Below are 21,167 nucleotides of genomic sequence, written 5' to 3'. Positions count from 1 at the left end.
AGCATCCTTTGTTTACTGATATGGCAAGCAACATTCTTTGTCCACAGTATATACCAAGAGAAATTAAACATGTGCACACAAAACCTTGCACATGGATGTTCATAGCAGCCTTATTCATAATAGCCACAAAATGGAAACATCCAAATAGTCATCAATAGATAAATGGGTAAACAAAAGGTGGAGAGCCACACAGTGGAATATTATTCAGCTATGAAAAAGGATGGAGTGCTGACACTTGCTGCAACATAGATGAACTTTGAAAACGTTATGCTCAGTGAAAGAAACCAGACACAAAACGCCACATATTGTATAATTCAGTGTCTATGAAATGTCCAGAATAGGTCAATCCGTAGAAATTAGATTAATGGTTGCCTAGAGCTGGATGTTTGGAGGGAAATGAGGAATGAAACCCTCTAACTGGTACATGGTTTCTTTTGGGAGTGATTAAAATGTTCTGAAATTGACTGCAGTGATGGTTACACAACTGTGAATATAATAAAAAACATTAATTTATATACTTTAAATAGATGAATTGTATGGAATATAATATGTGATATTGTATATATACACACACATTCCCCTCATGCTGAATCATCCTTCCTTGCAACAATATGAAAAAAAAATGAAATCTCGGAGTTTATAGAAAAAGATCAGCTTACTTGGTGGTGAATTGCTTTTTAAATTTTAATTGTAACATTCACCTCTATTTATATTTGCTTCAGCTTTCTAGACAATTGCTTTTCAGAATGGAGTGCCTATCCACTGGGCCTTTAGGCAAATGGTGAGCACACAGGGGACATTGATCTCTTTGGTCTCTACTCTTAGGAATTGTGCTTGGAGCTGCCGTTGAGTGTGGCAGAACCCTGACTCACCTTGCCCGCCACCCCATCCGTATCCTGAGAGGAGGCTACGAGAGCTTCTCGGCCATGTACCACTTCTTCCGGACACAGAAGATCATCTGGATGCCACAGGTAAGGCAAGGTGCTGAGCACAGGCAGGCTTGGATGGGAGCATGGCCTTCCCCTGGGGACCGAGGGGCAGGGAGCAGGGCTGGAAAAAGAGGAGAAGGAGACAGATGACATGGAAAAGATGGAAGAGATGTCAAAGATGGCTTGGGAATGAACCTGGGGCAGCCAGGAGGTCCAGTCCAGTATGATGAATTTATAATCGCCAGGTTCAGGCAAAATCCAGGGCGGTGTTTAATAGATGAGGTTGGTTCAGAGGGCAGGGAGCCGGGGCAGCGTGTTCTGGATGGTGGGTCGTGGTCAAAGTCACACGGGCAGGCAGGGCCATCATGATTCGAGGCTGCCTCGCCATCCTTAGCCATCTGGCCTCACAAACCCTGGCTGGGTCCAGAGGATACAGTAAAAATTGGGAGACGGGTTGTAATAAGGTGTGGCCAAGGGATGCACCAGATGTCTGGAGCCCGGAGGAGCACTTACTTCCTGGAGCCAAACTGGGTGGCAATGATAGGCAGGCAGGGACTGGTCCCTGGGGGCATTTTATAGTATCTGGTTTCTTGAAGGGTCTGAATGTAATGGAATGTGAACCTGCAGAGGTTTCATTCTTTCCAGCAATTGCCTTCAACTGTGCTCTCATTCTTGCCCTTTGCAGCATCATGGGCAGATTCCATACTTTCTGGCCGCTTTCGGTTATGGACAATTTCAGTCTAGTCATATTATAAAACAGCGGGGGAAATGCGCCTATGAACTGGAATTTGATGATATTATATTATTGTTATATATTTCTTTAGGTTGTGATGACATTATTATGGCTATGTTTTTAAAAATATGAGTCCCTATCTTTTAGAGATACATAATGAAATATTTATAATTAAAATGATATGATGTCTGGAATTTCCTTCAAAATAATCTGGGGAGGGTTGGGGAGTCAGGGGTATAGATGAAACAAAATGGGCCATTAGTTGATGATGCTTGCAGAAGGGTGATAGATCCAAGGTTTGTTATACTATTCTCTCTACTTTTGTGTGTTTTTGAAGTAATTTTTTGAAAAGGGCATAAAAACAGTCCAGTACAATCTAGGCTAGTTTAACATTCCAATCTCAACTCAAATCTCCTCTCTTCTCATCTTCCAGAGCTGGGCAGCCTTCCATTTGCTGGGGGCTGAGGGCTGGGAGTGGGGAGGGGTGTGGGATAGCTTTATGGGCATCTCCTTACGTCCCCTCTTCTGGGTCTGGTCCCTTTGGTGCTGGGGGTCCAGCGTGGGCCCTGTCTTGTGTGGCTGCCTGTTTGTCAGTGGTGGGGAAGTGCCTTCTCATTCTGCCCCAGCCAGCTTCTGTGCGCTGCTGCTGGCCTTTGTTGCTGGTTTTCTTGGGGCTGTGTTCAGGGGGCCCCGTCTGTTACTGAGCATCCTTCAGAGACAGCCAGCTGAGAATTCCTGACAGGAGTACCCCCAATGCCCTTCCCTTCCCTTCCCTTGGTAGCTCATGACCTCCCACCACATCCATATTCTTTCACCTGAATCCCAGAATGAGCCACAGGGGAGTGTGACAGTAGGGAAGGAGGCCTCTTCTTGCCCTGCTGGCTTGGCTGCTCCAGTCAGCCTGTGTGAAAAGCTAGGGACCTGTGTCTGGGGTCATACCTGTTCCCAAATGCAGGGTATATATGTCAAGTTCTCCAAAGGCCTTCTTCTCCTTCTTCCACTGAGCTATGATGTTCAGCTCAACAGGTGTACAGCCAGCCTCCCCGTCCTGCCAGGCACTCCTCCTCGCTCCTAGAGGAGCACCCTTACTGGCTTTGCAGTGATGGGAGGGACTCTTTCTGATCTGAAGACGTCACATGCTGATACCTCACCTTCTTTATTTTTCTTTTAAAGCTTTAGGAAGGTGGAATTGGCATAGGATGAACTGCACCTATTTAAAATGTACAGTTTGGTCAGTTTTGACGTGTATGCACCTGAGACTTGTCCTTGCCCCCAGTCTTCTTAAGTAGATTGGGAAGAGGGGTAGGGTGGTGGCTGGTGGTATCTAGCAGGGCCTGGATGGGTGAGTTCTACTCTGCTTGTATGTGGCCCTCTTTAGAATGTACGTTCCAAGTATTTGCCACTCCCTACTTTGGGACCTTTGTTATTAATTCAGGGGCAAGAGTGAGAGCCCCACTCCCTTCCTGTTACATGTTCTGACACAGTATAAAGCAGGAGTGTCCCTACTGCTCCCCAAGGAACTCCTGCGAGGGGAGGTGGAGGCACAGAATTTGGGCTCTGAGACTGCCCCTCTCCTTTAGACACAGTGATTTCTAATTTCCCGTTTTATATGTGGTACCCCTTAAATAAGATTTCACTTTGAGCAAAGGGGTTCTGTGACTAGGGCACGTGTGAAGACCACACTAGAGAGAGGTGCTGGTGAGCCACCAAGTGGTTTTAAGTCCGGGGAGGGGCACCTGGTTAGATTGCCCTTTAGAAAGATCAACTCTGATTGCAGAGCAGAGCCCAGACCAATGCAGGCAGAGTGGGTCTGGGGAGACCTGCTAGGAGCCAGGGATGAAGAGGAGAGGACAGATTCAAGAAATACTTAGGAAACGGCTTCGATTAGACATGGGGCAGGGGGTATGGGAGAGGGAGGAGTCTAGAATAATGCCACAGTTCAGTTGCAGGTGACAGGTGGCCAGTGGTGTGGCTCATTGAGAAGGGGACACAGGAGGAGGCGGTGGCAGTGTCAGGGGAAGGCAGTGGGCTCGGTTTGGGCATGTTAATTTGTGACACCAGTTTCTTTTACATTTGTCAATGTGGTTGTCAAAATCGTGTCCTCTAGAATTAACAGCAGAGCTTCTTTTATCCGTCCCACACCCTCTTCCGCACAGCTGTTACAACCACAAAGGAAGCTGGTTTGAAAGCGTCAGGAAGAGTTGACAGATTTGTGGTGGGTATTGCGTGAGATTTTCCGAAAGAAACCAGAAGGATTTCATTTGGCCCCCGGCAAGCTGAGCGTCCTGGGCGGGATCACCCTGAACCCTGGGGAGTGCTTTGGGTCACATCCGCAAGTAGTGGGGCTGCCTGCATGTAGAAGGGCCGTGTGTCTCACAAACTTGAGGGTTGGCTCAGCGTGGTGTCTGCTCATTGATAAAGGCTTTTGAGGCTAACAGTTTGGGAGGAATGCGGGCTTGTGGTAGGTTCACGGTGAGGCGAGATGTGCTGAAGCCAGAAGGCTCTGAAAGGCTCAAGTGGACAGCAAAATAGCTTGAGGTACTTAAGATGTTATTTCTGAGTCAGACTTGGAGCCAGAGGCATTTTAGAGCTGGTTTGACCTTTGAAATTATATAGGTTAGCATTTCCCATAGAAAAATGATGGGAACAAAGGGGTCTCTAAACAGATCATATTAGAAACATCAGTTCATACAATGTTAGTGGATTTCTTTTTTTTTTCTTTTGGGGTTATGCCTAGGTTTTATTTTACTAAACGTAACAGGTAAGTTTTCAATCCATGACAACAACAAATATGTAGCCACTGTTTTATTACAGACATCTGAACTGTAATAGGTCACCCAAGAAACCGTTAGGGGAATTTCCATTAGTTCTCAGTTTCCTGGAGGCATGCTTTGAGAACAGTCTTCGACTGGCATGCTTTTCTGGCTGTTTTCCAACTTGTTTGTAAGATGAGTCTTATTATTTGATGATAATTGTTTCTAAACACCTGATTGGTGCTCTAATAATCTTTCCTTGGAAACAATCAAATTTTGTAATTTTCCCTCTGGCTTTGATATATAATTGACATATAACATTGTGTAAATTTAAGGTTTACAACAAGATGACTTGATACACATATATGCAGAATGATTACCATAAGAGTAACACATCCGTCACCTCATGTAATTACCATTTTGTGTGTGTGTGTGAGATGAGAACATTTAAGATGTACTTTCTTAGCAACTTTCAAGTACATAATACTGTATTTTTAAAAAATAAGTTTACTTGTGGCTGCATTGGGTCTTCGTTGCTGTGCGTGGGCTTTCTCTAGTTGTGGCGAGTGGGGGCTATTCTTCATTGCAGTGCGCGGGCTTCTCATCGCAGTGGCTTCTCATGTTGCAGAGCACGGGCTCTAGGCGCGTGGGCTTCCGTAGTTGTGGTTTGTGGGCTCTAGAGCGCAGGCTCAGCAGTTGCGGTGCAAGGAGTTAGTTGCTCCGCAGCGTATGGGATCTTCCCGGACCAGGGCTCGAACCTGTGTCCCTTGCGTTGGCAGGCGGATTCTTAACCACTGCGCCACCAGGGAAGCCCTGTGTTGTTAACCGTAGTCACCATGTTGTACGTTAGATCCCCAGAACTTATTTGCCTTATATCTGGAAGTTTATAACCGTGACCAACATCTCCCCATTTCCCTCACCCCCACAGCCCCTGGCAACAACCACTCTACTCTGTTTCCATGAGTTTCGCTTTTTAATTTTTATTTTATTTTATTATTTTATTATGATTTTTGGCCACGCTGTGTGGCATGTGGGATCTTAGTTCCCTGACCAGGGATAGAACCTGTGCCCCCTGAATTGAGAGTGTGGAGTCTTAACCACTGGACTGCCATGGAAGTCCCGACTTTCACTTTTTTAGATTCTACATATGAGTGAGATCATGCAATATTTGTTTTTTTCTGACTTATTCTCTTAGCACAATGGCCCCAAGGTCCATTCATGTTGTCACAAATGACAGGATTTCCTTCTTCTTTATGGCTGAACAATATTCCATTGTGTATATATGCCATATTTTCTTTATCCATTCATCCATTGATGGACACTTAGGTCATTTCTATGTCTTTGTGAATAATGCTCAAATGATCCTGGGGCGGGGGGGCATGTGCAGATATGTCTTCAAGATGGTGATTTCATTTCCTTCAGATATATACCAAAAGTGGGATTGCTGGATCAAAGGGTAGTTTTGTTTTTAATTTTTTTAAAAAGCTTTATTTATTATTAATTAATTTACTTATTTATTTTGGGCTGTGTCGGGTCTTAGTTGCGGCACGTGGGATCTTTGTTGAGGCATGAGAGGTCTTTCGTTGGGGCGTGGGCTGTTCGTTGCAGCGCGCGGGCTTCTCTCTAGTTGTGGCGTGCAGGCTCCAGGGCGTGTGGGCTCTGTAGTTGTGGTGCTTGGGCTTACTTGCCCCGCGGCACGTGGGATCTTAGTTCCCTGACCAGGGATTGAACCCATGTCCCCTGCATTGGAAGGTGGATTCTTTACCACTGGACCACCAGGGAAGTCCCTGTTTTTAATTTTTTTAATTTAATTTTTATTTTATATTGGGATATAGCTGATTTACAGTGCTGTGTTAGTCTCAGGTGTACAGCAAAGTGGTTCAGTTATTCATATACATATATCCATTCTTTTTCAAATTGTTTTCCCATATAGGTTATTACAGAATACTGAGCAGAGTTCTCTGTGCTATTCAGTAGGTCCTTGTTGATTATCTATTTTATATATAGTAGTGTGTATATGTTAATCCCAACCTCCTAATTTATCCTTCCCCCCTCTACCTTTCCCCTTTGGTAACCAGAAGTTTGTTTTCTATGTCTGTGAGTCTGTTTCCATTTTGTAAATAAGTTCATTTGTATCACCTTTTTAGATTCCACATATAAGTGATATCATATGATATTTGTCTTTCTCTGTCTGACTTACTTCACTTAGTATGATAATCTCTATGTCCATCCATGTTGCTGCAAAGGGCATTATTTCATTCTTTTTTATGGCTGAGTAATATTCCATGTGTTACGGCTGAGTAATATTCCATGTGTTATATGTACCACATCTTCTTTATCCATTCCTCTGTCAATGGACATTTAGGTTGCTTCCATGTTTTGGCTATTATAAATAGTGCCACAATGGACATTGGGTTAGTCTCATTCACTGTCCCAGTTTGTCTTTCTAAGCTTGTTTGCTGAGCCACATTTCAAGAGATGAAACAAAAACAACTTCTTCTCTGGGGATTGTTATCATAGCAGCCTTTCTCCTTCTCCACCTCAGGAACTGGATGCCTTCCAACCGTACCCTGTTGAGATAATGCCAGGCAGGATCTACCTGGGAAATTTCAGGCAAGCCTGCGACCCTAAAATTCAGAAGGATTTGAAAATCAAAGCACATGTCAACGTCTCCATGGAGACAGGGCCGTTGTAAGTAGAAAAACCATTGTTTTTTTGTTTTTTTTATATTAGTATAATTTATTTATATAAGATTCCTAGTGGCATGCATTGACAGAATTGAAAGGGCTTTTAGAAATCAGCATACACTGGAGTAGGGTCTGCATTTATTTTCATCTATTCCTGGCCTGCACTTCATTGCCTGGCATGGCCATGGCATCCTCTGCCCCTGACTGAGACCCCACACTTGCCCCATACCCCATACTTAAATCTTACCAAAATAATACTTTCTTGGTACTTAACATTCTGATGCAAAATACCCTGGTTTACCCTGCTTCTCCTATCTCAGGCCCTCTGAGAAGTGACCCCTCTCTTGGTCCATCTGGGCTGCTGTAACAGGATACTGTAGACTGGTGGCTTATGAACAACGGAATTTCTCATGGTGTGGAGGCTGGGAAGTCCAAGATTAAGGCGCTGGGAAGTCCAAGATTAAGGCGCTGGCAGATTCAGCGTCGGATGAAGGCCTGCTTTCTGGTTCATAGATGGCATCCTCACGTGGCAGAAGGGGCAAAGCTCTCTAGGGTCCCTTTTATAAAGGCACTAATCCCGCTCATAAGGGTTTCAATTTCTATCCTCATGACCTAATTACCTCCCCAAAGCCCCACCTCCAATACCATCACTTTGGGGATTAGGTTTCAACATATGAATTTTGAGAGGACAGAAACATTTGATACAGCAACCTTTATTTCAGATTTTCCTTGGTGCTAGGAACATACAGACACACACACACACCCTCGCTCATCATTGTTCAAAGAGCAGGAAAGTTCTGCACAGCCTTGCTTGTCAGCCTGTGTCTTCCCAGCTGTGTCCACTCATGATCACCAAGGCCCCCGCACTGTACAACCTACCTCTTCTAGCTCCTGATCAAAGCTAATAAAATTCAGCTCAGAGAGAATTTATATAAATAACACAAGAATTCAGTAAGGCATCTGGTAAAAAAAAAAACTATATAAAAATCAATAAATCTAAAGAAAATTACGTATAGGTACTTAGTGAAACTGCTGAAAACCAAAGAAAGAGAGAACATATTAAAAGAAGCAGAGGGCTTCCCTGGTGGCACAGTGGTTAAGAATCCATCTGCCAATGCAGGGGACACAGGTTTGAGCCCTGGTCTGGGAAGATCCCACATGCTGCGGAGCAACTAAGCCCATGCGCCACAACTACTGAGCCTGCGCTCTAGAGCCCACGAGTGACAGCTACTGAGCCCGTGTGTCACAGCTACTGAAGCCCACGTGCCTAGAGCCCATGCTCCACAACAAGAGAAGCCCCCGCAATGAGAAGCCCGCACAATGAGAAGCCCATACACCGCAACGAAGAGTAGACCCCGCTCACCGCAACCAGAGAAAAGCCCGCATGCAGCAATGAAGACCCAACGCAGCCAAAAAAAAAATTAATTAAAAAAATAAAAATAGGGCTTCCCTGGTGGCGCAGTGGTTGAGAGTCTGCCTGCCAATGCAGGGGACACGGGTTCGTGCCCCGGTCCGGGAGGATCCCACATGCCACGGAGTGGCTGGGCCCGTGAGCCATGGCCGCTGAGCCTGTGCGTCTGGAGCCTGTGCTCCACAACAGGAGAGGCCACAACAGTGAGAGGCCCGCATACCACACACACACAAAAAAATAAAAGAAGCAGAGAAGTGAGACATTACTTTCAAAGGAGCAATAATTAGACTAACAGCTGACTCATCAACAGAAATCACTGCAACTAGAAGGAAATATGGAATGCGTCTTTGTAGTCGGTAACCTTTCTGGTGATTCCCCACCTCCTACCATTCACAGCATTGAATGTGGGCTAGATTTACTGATGTGTGCTAATGGATAGAATAAAGCAAAAGTGATGGGCTGTCACTTCTGATATTGGGTCACAGAAAGACTGTGGCATCAGTATCGCTCATTCTCTCTTGCTCACTCATTCTGAAGGAAGTCAGCTACCATGTGGTGAGCTGTCCTATGGAGAGGTCCACATGGCAAGGACCTGACAGTCTTCAGCCAACAGCTAGCAATGAACTGAGGCCCTCAGTCAAAAAGCCTGTGAGAAACTGAATCCTGCCAAGTCATGTGAATTAGCTTCTAATTGAGTCTTCAGATGAGACCAGATGACAACAGCTTGTCTATAATTTTATGAGAGATTTTAAGCCAATGGTACCCAAATAAGCTGCTCCCAGATTCCTGATCCATAGAAATTGATAGATAATAATTTTTTATTGTTTTAAGCCACTGAGTGTTAGGATATTTTGTTATCCAGCAATAAATAATAGAACCTTAAAGCACTGAAAGAAAATAACTGCCAACCCACAATTTTGTACCCAGAGAATATATCCTTCAATAATGTAAGTGAGAGGACTTCCCTGGTGGCGCAGTGGTTAAGAATCTGCCTGCCCATTCAGGGGACACAGGTTTGAGCCCTGGTCCAGGAAGATCCCACATGCCATGGAGCAACTAAGCCTGTGCACCACAACTACTGAGTCCACGTGCCACAACTACTGAGTCCGCGTGCCACAACTACTGAAGCCCATGTGCCTAGAGCCTGTGCTCCGCAACAAGAGAAACCACTGCAGTGAGAAGCCCACACACTGCAATGAAGAGTAGCCCCCGCTCACTGCAACTAGAGAAAGCCCACATGCAGCAATGAAGCCCCAGTGCAGCCAAAAATAAATTTAAGAAAAAGAATGTAAGTGAGAAGAATTTGCATTTCTGGCCATGATAGAGTAAATGGCACCAGATTTACAACCCTACCTTAAACAACTAAAAATACTCAGACAAAGCATCTAAAACAAGGGTTTTTCAGACAATGGCCAACAGACAGCACAGGACAATGATTCCTGAGAGGAAAAAAAATGGTGAGCTCCACAATCGAACCAGCTTATTGCTTGGAGATTGTTTGCAGGTCACAACACAGATCCTATGATTCTTTCTGAGTTGAGGGTACAGAGTTGAGGACTCAGAGCTGTTGAGTTGGCTAGAATTTGCAGGAGACCTGCATGGAGAATAGAGAGCTGAGTACAAAGAAAGACTCTGGATATCTTCAGAGAGTCCTCCTGTGTCTTCAGCTAAGTACTAATAAGCACATGCATGTGAGAAAACTACTCAAGGCAGGGAGAAAAACCAATAGAAATCAACAGGTGGTACAATCCCCAGAGATTATGTGGGGCCAGGAGTAGTTTGTGTTTCCAGTCAGATTAAACAAAACTCACAATATACAGTGCATCAAACAGAGTACTTAGAAGACTGCTGCTTCAGTAGTGAGGAAAAACTTAGCCCTATATTAGGGATGAAAAGTACAGTCTGAGATGAAAAATATACTGGATAGAATTAAAAGATTAGACACTGTGGAAGAAAAGATTGCTGAATTTGGAGACATAGCAATAGAAGTATACAAAATGAAACATAGAGAAGAAAAAGACTTAAAAAAAGAAACTAGAGTAGAACTTCAGTGAGACTGAGACAGCTTCAGGTGGCCTAACATACGTGTAATTAGAATCTCCAAAGGAAAGGAGAATGGGGAGACAGGAAACATTGAAGAAACAATGGCCAGAATTTTCCAAATTTGATAAAAACTATAAATGATCATCTACACTGATCTCAATAAAATTTTTAATTAAAAATAGAATAATTTGGAAGATTATGAGCAACTTTATGCCAATACATTTGAAAAATTAACAGTTTCCTCAGAAGACTCAAGCTACCAATGCTTACTTAAAAAGAAATAGATTTATAAAAACCGACAATATGATAGTTCCTAAAACAAGATTCAACCAATTTCAGGAGATGCAAATCATATAGAGTTGGCTTTCAACCACTGTGGAGTTAATGTAGAAAACAATAATTTGCAAATATAATTAGGAAATTCCTAGAAGCTTAGAAATAAATTTTACAACAGCTCATGGATCAAAAAAGAACTCACAATGGAAATTATGAAATAGTTTCAACTATATGATAATGAAAATAGAATATATCAGAACTTGTGGAGTGTAGCTAAGCTGTGAGGGAAATTTATAGCTTTAAATGCATCTATTAAAAAGGAGAAAGGCTAAAAATCAACTAGTTACGCATTTATCTCAAGAAATTACCAAAGAAACAGCAAACTAAACTCAAATAAGGAAGGAAGGAATAATAAAAGCAGATAAAATGAACTAGAAACAATAAAATAGGATCTAGAAAGTCAAAATAGTTTTACAAAAATAATAAATTTGATAAACCCTTGGCCAAAAAGAGAGAAAGCACAAATAACCATCTGTAAAAGGGGATTCTAGGGCTTCCCTGGTGGCGCAGTGGTTGAGAGCCTGCCTGCCGATGCGGGGGACACGGGTTCGTGCCCCGGTCCGGGAAGATCCCACATGTCGCAGAGCGGCTGGACCTGTGAGCCATGGCCGCTGAGCCTGCGTGTCCGGAGCCTGTGCTCTGCAATGGGAGAAGCCACAACAGTGAGAGGCCCGCGTACCGCAAAAAAAAAAAAAAAAAAAATCTTCGCAAACTGAGAATAGAAGGGAACTTCTTTGATCTAAAAATAAAATTCCACAAAAATCTCTATAGCAAACATCACAATGATGAAATGTTGAAAGTTTTCCCTCTGAGCCTGGGAACAAGACAAAGATGCAACTATCACCACTTCTATTTAACATTGTACTGGAGGTTCTAGTTGGTGAAATATGGCAAGTAAAAGAAATAAAATAGGAATCAAAAGGGAACAAAACCTGTCATTATACACAGTCTAATTGTATACAGAGAAAAGCCAAAACAACCTGCAGATAAATTATTGGACTTAAATAAGTTTGCTGAAATTTTAAAAGCATACAATTTACAATAGGACAAAAATATTAAATATCTAGGATTATACCTATTGAAAGATGTGCAAGATCTCTACACAGAAAAGTATACAGCATTACTGTGAATTACTAAAGATTATCTAAATAGCTAGAGGATGTTAGTAAAGATCACCTGAATAAACAGAGGATGTACCGTAGTTGTGGATTAGAAGAATCAATTTTGTAAAGATGTTGGTTCTTGCCCAATTGATCTATAGATTCAATGGAATGCCAATAAAATTCCAATGGATTTGTGAAAATTGATACAGTAATTTTAAATTTTATATGGAAATACAAAGGGCAAAAATAGCTGAATAGTGAATAACAACAAATGGGAAAATTGACTTGACCAGTTACGAAGACTTAAAAAGAACCACAGCAAGTAAGGCATTGTGATATTGGTGCAGGATAGAAAAATAAACCAATGGAGCAAAATGGAGTCCAAACACAGACCCATGCATATACGGACACTTGAATTATGCAAAGATTTTCTCCTATATTTTCTTCTAAAAGTTTTGTAGTTTTAACCTTCACGTTTTATGATACATTTAAAAAAATATATTTATTTATTGCTTCAGGTCTTAGTTGTGGCATGTGGACTTCTTCGTTGTGGCATGCATACAGGATCTAGTTCCCCCACCAGGGATCGAACCTGTGCCCCCTGCAATGGGAGCACAGAGTCTTACCCACTGGACCACCAGGGAAGTCCCCTGTGATACATTTTGTGGGGTTTTTTTTGTTTTGTTTTGTTTTTTTGCGGTACGCAGGCCTCTCACTGTTGTGGCCTCTCCTATTGTGGAGCACAGGCTCCGGACGCGCAGGCTCAGCAGCCATGGCTCACGGGCCCAGCCGCTCCGCGGCATGTGGGATCTTCCCGGACCGGGGCACGAACCCGCGTCCCCTGCATCAGCAGGCGTACTCTCAACCACTGCACCACCAGGGAAGCCCCCCTGTGATACATTTTGAAATCCGTTTTTGTATATGGTGCCTGATATGGAACAAAGTTCATTGTTTTGTATGTGGAAGTCATCACTGTTGAAAAGGTGATCCTTTTCCTGCTGAATTGCTTTGATACCTTTGTTGAAAATCAGTTGACCATACGTGTACGGGATTATATCTGGATTCTTTGTTCTTTTTCATTGATCTATGTTTTTCTTTATACCAGTTTCCCACACTTGTTTTTCTCTTTTAAAAAAAATTTTATTAAAGTGTAGTTGATTGGGGCTTCCCTGGTGGTGCAGTGGTTGAGAATCCACCTGCCAGTGCAGGGAACACGGTTTCTTTCCCTGGTCCGGGAAGATCCCACATGCCGCGGAGCAACTAAGCCTGTGCGCCACAACTACTGAGCCTGTGCTCTAGAGCCTGTGAGCCACAACTACTGAGCCCACATGCTGCAACTACCGAAGCCCATGCTCCTAGAGCCCATGCTCTGCAGCAAGAGAAGCCACCGCAATGAGAAGCCCGCACACTGCAATGAAGAGTAGCCCCCGCTTGCCGCAACTAGAGAAAGCCTGCGTGCAGCAATGAAGACCCAACACGGCCAAAATAAATAAATAAAATAAATTAATTACTTAAAAAAGAAGTATAGTTGATTTACAATGTTGTGTTAATTTCTGCTGTATAGCAAAGTGACTCAGTTATAGATATATATTCTTTTTCATATTCTTTTCTGTTATGGTTTGTCACAGGATATTCAATATAGTTCCCTGTGCTATACAGTAGGACCTTATTATCAGTTCCACACTTGATTACTGTAGCTTTATAATAAATCTTGAAGTCAGGTAGTGTTAGTCCTCTAATTTTGTTGTTCTTTTTCAAAGTTGTTTCCTTTGAATTTCCATATAAATTTTAGAATCAACTTGTCAGTTTCTATACAGAAGCTTGTTGGAATTTGGACTGGGACTGAATGGATTCCATAGGGCAATTTGTGAAGAATTGACATCTTAAAAATGCTGAATCTCCCGATTCATTAACATGGTCTATCTTTCGTTTACTTTGCTCTTTGGTTTCTTTCAGCAATGTTTTATAGTTTTCAGTGTACAGTTCTTGCACATCTTGTATCAGATTTCTTCCTAAGTATTTGATACTTTTGATGTGATTATAAATGGTATATTTAAATTATAAATTTCTTGGGAATTCGCTGGTGGTTAGGACTCTGCGCTTTCACTCCTGGGGCCTGGATTCAATCCCTGGTCGGGGAACTAAGATCCCGCAAACTGCGCGGCATAGCCAAGAAAACTCAAATAAAATTTAAATTTCTGATTGTTGCTAGTATATAGAAATCCAGTTGGTTTGTATATATTAACCTTGTATCCTTCAGTCTTCTCCACCCAGATGTCTCCTCCATTGTAAGGCTTTCCCCAGCTCCCTCGACTTTTCCCTGGCCTTCCTCTTCAGGAGCACGTGCAGGTCTTTATCCTAAAACCTAGCCTGTTGGATTGGGGCCATTTGTTTATGCGTCTGCCTCCCCCATCAGACTGGGAGCTCCTTGAAGCTGGGAGGGGCCCTATTTGATTCATCTTGTGTCCACTAGGGTCCAGCTCAAGGTCTGGCACACAGTAGGCATTGAGTGAGTATCTGAGGAAAGAATGAATGGTTGGGGATAGATGGATGAATGGATGGTGGATGGGTGGTCAGGTGTGGAGGGAGAGAGGGATGAGGGGGAAGGGAAGGATGGATGGACGAATGAATGAATGCAGGGTGAATTGCGCATGTATTTGTCACAGCAAGTGCTCATGCAGAAACTAAACCAGGATATTTTCATTTCTGAATCTGCTGCAACTTTCTGCATACCACAGTGAATGAATGTCACCAGTAGGCCACAGTCTTCATAAATAACATTTACCAAGTGCGCACTGCACACTAGGCATTGTGCCAAGCTCCTTGTGGGCATCTTCTCATTAAACATGCCACGTACCTCATCTCCCTCCTCTTTCCACCTTGATCGTAAAGCTCTAGCCACTCTGATCTCCCTATTGTTTCTCAAACATATGAAACATACTGCCCTCAGGGTCTTTGCACCTGTATTCTCTACCTGGAACACTCTTTCCTCATATAACTGCCTGGCTTGTTCTGTCACCTCCTTTAAACCTCTGCCCAAGTGTTACCTCCTCAGTAAAGCCTTCCATGACCATCCTATCTAAAATAGCAGGCCCACCACTCTCCATCCTTCTCACCTTGCTTTCTCCATTTAACATAGCAGATTCATTACATATTCCTTTCCACCCTCACTTTCTTTGCTGTATTCTAGGAAAGCATCAGGTTTGTTTAATAATAATAATGTCACATTTATTGGGTACTACCGTGTGTCAAGCAGATTGCTGAATGCTCTACATAGATTGACTTAATCTACACAACACCCCTATGAGGTAGGTGCTGTTTTTTTTGAGAGGGGTTCATTTATTTGCCCACATCTCCCTGATGCTAGTTCAGCCTCCTTCCCCTATGATCCCATTGCTGTGGGTGAAGGATGCCACAGTAGGGCTCTGTGTGAGTTTGCCTGATTACCTGTGCTTTTCTTCCATTTAGTTTTGCAGGTGACGCCGACAAGCTTCTGCACATCCAGATAGAAGATTCCCTGGAAGCCAACATTACACCCTTTTTACGCCACCTCTGTCACTTCATTGGTAAGGAGCATTCTTTAACCAGGCAACAACTGGTCTGTGCCCAGGGAGCAGAGGGGCTGTGGTACCTCATCCACACGCCTATTGCTGACTGCCACTCCCAGCACTCAGGAGGAAAAGGGCAGGGCCCAGCACATGCCCAGCCAGGTGTGGCCAAGCCCTGGGACAAGCCTGCCCCCGGGGGGTCCTTGGAAATATGGGCAGCCATGCGTTTACCTTGGGAGCAGTGGGGCCAAATGAGAGCCCCAGACTGTGGATTGAGTGCCCTGTGTTCTGGCCCTGGCTGGATCGCTATGTCCTTTCATGCCTGGCCAAGCTCCAGTCTCGGCATCACTGTGCCTGTTGTGAAATGAGGGTGCTGGCCCATCCTGGGTGCATATGTTCATGAAGGCCTGCTCCAGGCTAGGCTCCGGTGACCTGCAGGTGAATCTCACTCTGTCCCGACCCTCCTCTCTGGTCAGTATGGTGGGGTAGAAGGAAGACTCCAGAGCCCTTCCATCTCTAAATTTCATGGTCCCCAGTGTGTGGGCCCAGTGCCCCTTCTGTTCTCCTACCACACACAGCAGTGCCCACCAGCCGCTTGCCTCCCTGAGGGTGGAGTTTTCAGTCATCCTAAGGAGAGCAAGATCCCTGGAGAGAGCAAGGTTGTGTCCGGTTAGAGGCCCACCCCAGGACGGCCTGCTCAGCACCCACACAGTCCCCAGCCTGAGAATGGCATTTTGGCCCAGACATCCTTTATTTTTCTGGGAGGTTGTAACTATCACTTGCCTAGGAGCTGAGACTGAGACTTGCCCTTGGTCCCATCATGGGGTGGCAGAGCCCTGTGGCCCAAAGAAGCCCCCTCTCCAGCTCTACCTCACTGGGTGGCTCTGAGCCAAACCTTAACTTCTCTGTGCCTCAGTTTCCTTATCCATACAATGAGGCAGTTGGCCTTAATCATTTGAGTCATCCTCCAGCTCTGACAGTCTGTGATTTTGCACTTGGTATATTTATCTTCAGTTCTTGGGGGTTACCAACCAGCCTAAGATGCCAGCTTAGATTTCCTTCCCACCCCTCACTGGGTGAGATTGACAGCCCCAGGGGCATTATTGAGTGTGGTTAGCTGACACTTGTGTGCCAGGCACTGGGCTAAGCACAGTGCAAAATCTTATCAGGTAGGTAGTATACTGTTGTCACATTTTCCAGATGAGGAAACTGTGGGTTAGAGTGCCCAAGCCCAACAGCCAGTACTTACTGGTTGTGATTCACATCCAGGCTACACTGCCTCTATCAGCACCCAAGTGCCCTTGGGGTATAGTCCTTTTATCCCTACCTGGGGAGGTCAACTGGTAGCAGACCTTCCTGGGATGGAAGCCTTCATAGCCCAGAGAAGGCCTTTGCATGATAATGCTGAGTGCCCAGGCGTGATTCTCTTGAACTGCCAGCTAAGTCTGAGGATCCCCATTTGCCAGGCAATGAAACAGTATCCTAGAGATGTCATGTGACTTGCCTAGACCATGGTGTGCTGGTTCTGAACCTACTCTTGGACCCACTGAGGCCAGTCATCTTACAGACCCACAAGGAAGGGGGCCACGTACAACCTCACACCTTTCCTTCCTTTTGCAGAAATTCACCTGGAGCTTGGCTCTGTCATCCTGGTCTTTTCCACCATGGGCATCAGTCGCAGCTGTGCGGCCATCTTGGCCTACCTTATGCACCGAAATGAGCAGACCCTGAAGGTATGTATTCCCTGGTCCAGGAGGTGGGGTCAGAGCTGCGCCTCAGAGGAGTGGGTCTCCAGCACCGACTTGGGGCCTTAATTGGGGGTGGGGGTTTGGGAGGGAAGGGTCAGGGAGTGGAGCCCCAAGTCCAGGGCTTTACCCAGCATACCACATCCAAGGGAAGGAACCCGAGATCTGGGTTAGAGACCTGAGGCTGGGCAGACAGGGCAGGCCCAGGGACTCAGGCTGGGCAAGGCTGTGGCCAGCAGCACCATCTGTGTGTCCCCCAATGCTGTCAGTCTGTGTACCAGTGTTTGTTCAGGGTTTTCCAAGGGAGGTGCATTTTGACTCTTGACCATCTGTATGTCTTCTTTGGAAAAATGTCTATTCAGAATCTTGGCCCTTTTAAAAATCAGATTTTTTGTTTTTTTGCTATTGAGTTGTATGAATTCTTTATATATTTTGGGTATTAACCCATTATCAGTTACATGATTTGCAGATATTTTCTCCCGTTTCTTAGGTTACCTTTTCATTTTGTTGATGGTTTCCTTTGCTATGCAGAAGCCTTTTAGTTTGATGTAGTCCCACTTGTTTATTTTTGCTTTTGTTGCCTTTGCTTTTGGTGTCAAATCCAAAAAGTTACCACCAGACTGATGTCAAGGAGTTTACCACCTATGTTTTCTTCTAGTAGTTTTATGATTTCAGGTCTTCCACTTGAGCCTTTAATCCATTTTGAGTTGATTTTTGTGTATGGTGTAGGATAGTGGTCCAGTTTCTTTTGTTTTTTGGCTGCACTGTGTGGCTTGCGGGATCTTAGTTCCCCAACCAGGGATTGAACCTGAGCCCCTGGCAGTGGAAGCATGGAGTCCTAACCACTGGACCGCCAGGGAATTCCCACCAGTTTCATTCTTTTGCATGTGACTGTCCAGTTTTCCCAGCACTACTTATTGAAGAGACCGTTCTTTTGTCATTGCATATTATTAACTCCTTTGTCCTCAATTAATTGACCATATATGTATGGGCTTATTTCTGGGATCTCTATTCTATTCCGTTGATCTATTTGTATATATATTTTATGCCAATACCATACTGCTTTGATTACTATAGCTTTGTAATATAGTTTGAAATCAGGACGCATGATGCCTCTAGCTTTATTCTTCTTCCTCAAGTTTGCTTTGGCTATTTGGGGTCTTGTCATTCCATACAAGTTTTAGGACTGTTTATTCTATTTCTCTGAAAGCTACCTTTGGGATTTTGATAGGGATTGTGTTCAATCTGTAGATTGCTTTAGGTAGTATGGACATTCTAACAATATTCCTCCAATCCATGAGCATGGAGTATCTTTCTATTTATTTGTGTCTTCTTTAATTTCTTTCATCAGTGTCACAGTTTTCAGTGTACAAGTCTTTCACCTCCTTGGTTAAATTTATTCCTAGGTATTTTACTCTTTCTGATGCAATTGGGATTATTTTCTTAATTTCTATTTCTGATAGTTTGTTATCAGTGTATAGAAACACAGCTGATTTTTGTATATTGATTTTGTATCCTGTAACTTTACTGAATTTGTTTATTAGTTCTAACAGTTTTTTTGTGAAGTCTTTAGGGTTTTCTATATATATGTTGTATGTAAAGAGAGACAGTTTTACTTCTTCCTTTCTGATTTGGATATCTTTTTCTTACTCTGTCTAGGACTTGAAATACTATGTTGAATAAATGTGGTAAGAGTAGGCATCCTTGTCTTGTTCCTGATCTTAGAGGAAAAGCTTCCAACTTTTCACTGTTGAGTATGATGTTAGCTGTCAGCTTGTCGTATATGGCCTTTATTATGTTGAGGTACATTCCCTCTGTACACACTTAGTTGAGAATTTTTATCATAAATTGATGTTGAATATTGTCAAATGCTTTTTATGCATCTCTTGAGATGATCATATGATTTTTATCTTTCATTTTGTTAATTTGATGTATCACATTGATTGTTTTGCAGATGTTGAACCATCCATACATCCCTGGAACAAATCCCACTTGACCATGGTGTGTGATCCTTTTAATGTATTGTTGAATTCAGTTTGCTAAAATTTTGTTGAGGATTTTGTATTTATGTTCATCAGTGATATTGGCCTGTAATTTTCTTTTCTTGTGGTGTCCTTGTCTGGTTTTGGTGTCAGGGTAATGCTGGCCTCACGGAATGAATTTGGGAGTGTTCCCTCCTCTTCGTTTTTTTGGAAGAGTTTGAGAAGGATTGGTATTAATTGTTGTTCAAATGTTTGGTAGAATTTGCCAGTGAAGCCATCTGGTCCTGGACTTTTGTTTTTTGGGAGGTTTTCGATTACTGATTCCATCTCTTTGCTAGTAACTGGTCTGTTCAGATTTTCTTATTTCTTCATGGCTAAGTCCTGGTAAGTTGTGCATTTCTAGGAATTTATCCGTTTCTTCTAGGTTGTCTGATTTCTTACTATCTTTTGTATTTCTGTGGTATCAGTTTAATGTCTCCTTTTTCATTTCTGGTATTATTTATTTGAGTCCTCTCTCTTTTTTTCTTGGTGAATCTAGCTAAAGCTTTGTCTATTTTGTTTTACTTTTCAAAAAACTAGCTGGTAGTTTCATTGATCTTTTCTATTGTCTTTTAAGTTGCTATTTCATTTATTTCCCCACTGATCTTTGTTATTTCCTTCCTTCTGTTCACTTTAGGCTTAGTTTGTTCTTTTTCTAGTTCCTTGAGGTGTAAGGTTAGGTAATTTATTTGAGATCTTTCTTATTTTTAATGTAGGCACTTATTGCTATGAACTTCCCTTTTAGAACAGCTTTTGTTGCATCTCATAAGTTTTGGTATGTTATATTTCCATTTAATCTGACTCAAGATATTTTTTGAGTTCTTGTTTGAATTCTTCTTTGACCCATTGGTTGTTAAGTAGCATATTCTTTACTTTTCACATACTTGTGAATTTTTCAGTTTTCTTCTTGTAATTGATTTCTAGTTTCATACCATTGTGATTAGGAGAGATAGGAGAGGTGCTTGATATGATCTAAAAATTTTTTTGGACACATTAATTAATTAATTAATTAATTAATTAATGGCTGCACTGGCTCCTCGTTGCTGTGCGTGGGCTTTCTCTAGTTATGGCAAGCGCAGGCTTCTCATTGCGGTGGCTTCTCTTGTTGCAGAGCACGGGCTCTAGGCGGGCGGACTTCAGTAGTTGTGTCATGCGGTCTCAGTAGTTGTGGCTTGTGGGCTCTAGAGCACAGGCTCAGTAGTTGTGGCACAGGGGCTTAGTTGCTCTGTGGCATGTGGGATCTTCCCAGACCAGGGCTTGAACCCATGTCCTCTGCATTGGCAGGTGGATTCCAAGCCACTGGGCCACCAGGGAAGTCCGCTTGATATGATTTTAAACTTAAATTTATTAACACTTGTTTTGTGGTCTAATATATGGTCTATACAGGAGAATGTTCCATCTGCACTTGAGAGAAAGTGTATTCTGCTGCTTTTGGATGGAGTGTTCTGTAAATGTCTGTTAAGTCTATGTGTAGCTTAAGTCCAGTGTTTCCTTACTGATTTTTTCTGAATGATCTATCCATTGATGAAAGTGGGGTATTGCTGTCTACTTCTCCCTTTAGGACTATTAATATTTGCTTTGTATATTTAGATGCTCCTATGTTGGGTACATAAATATTTATAAGTGTTATATTCACTCGTTGGATTGACCCCTTTATAGTGACCTACTTTTGTGTCTACTACAGTCTTTGTCTTAAAGTCTATTTTTGTCTGAATAAATATAGCTAACCCAGCTTTCTTTTGGTTTCCATTTGCCTAGAATATCTTCTTCCATCCTTTCACTTTCAGTCTGTGTGTGTCCATACATCTGAAGTTATTAAACCACCACTTTTACATTAGATTATTTTGAATTTTACTAT

The 21,167-nt window shown here is 43.1% G+C and overlaps 1 protein-coding gene across 14 annotated transcripts in view; it reads left to right on the top strand.

The window, feature by feature from the left end:
- STYXL1 (serine/threonine/tyrosine interacting like 1) overlaps positions 1–21,167 on the top strand; it is a 64,021-nt gene that overhangs the window by 37,843 nt on the left and 5,011 nt on the right. For 12 of the 14 annotated variants that reach the window (XM_049699724.1, XM_033426361.2, XM_033426362.2 and 9 more), the window contains 4 exons: positions 826–971; positions 6,961–7,106; positions 15,464–15,561; positions 17,164–17,276. In XM_049699724.1, the coding sequence (XP_049555681.1) occupies positions 826–971; positions 6,961–7,106; positions 15,464–15,561; positions 17,164–17,276 (503 nt within the window). Of the gene's footprint in view, positions 1–825; positions 972–6,960; positions 7,107–15,463; positions 15,562–17,163; positions 17,277–19,242; positions 19,290–21,167 lie in introns of all 14 variants that reach the window. The other 2 variants (XM_033426363.2, XM_049699727.1) reach the window with 1 other exon arrangement.

Source organism: Orcinus orca, chromosome 16 (assembly GCF_937001465.1).
Source record: "Orcinus orca chromosome 16, mOrcOrc1.1, whole genome shotgun sequence".
Taxonomy (NCBI): Eukaryota; Metazoa; Chordata; class Mammalia; order Artiodactyla; family Delphinidae; genus Orcinus; species Orcinus orca.
This window is presented reverse-complemented; position numbering and strand designations above follow the sequence as displayed.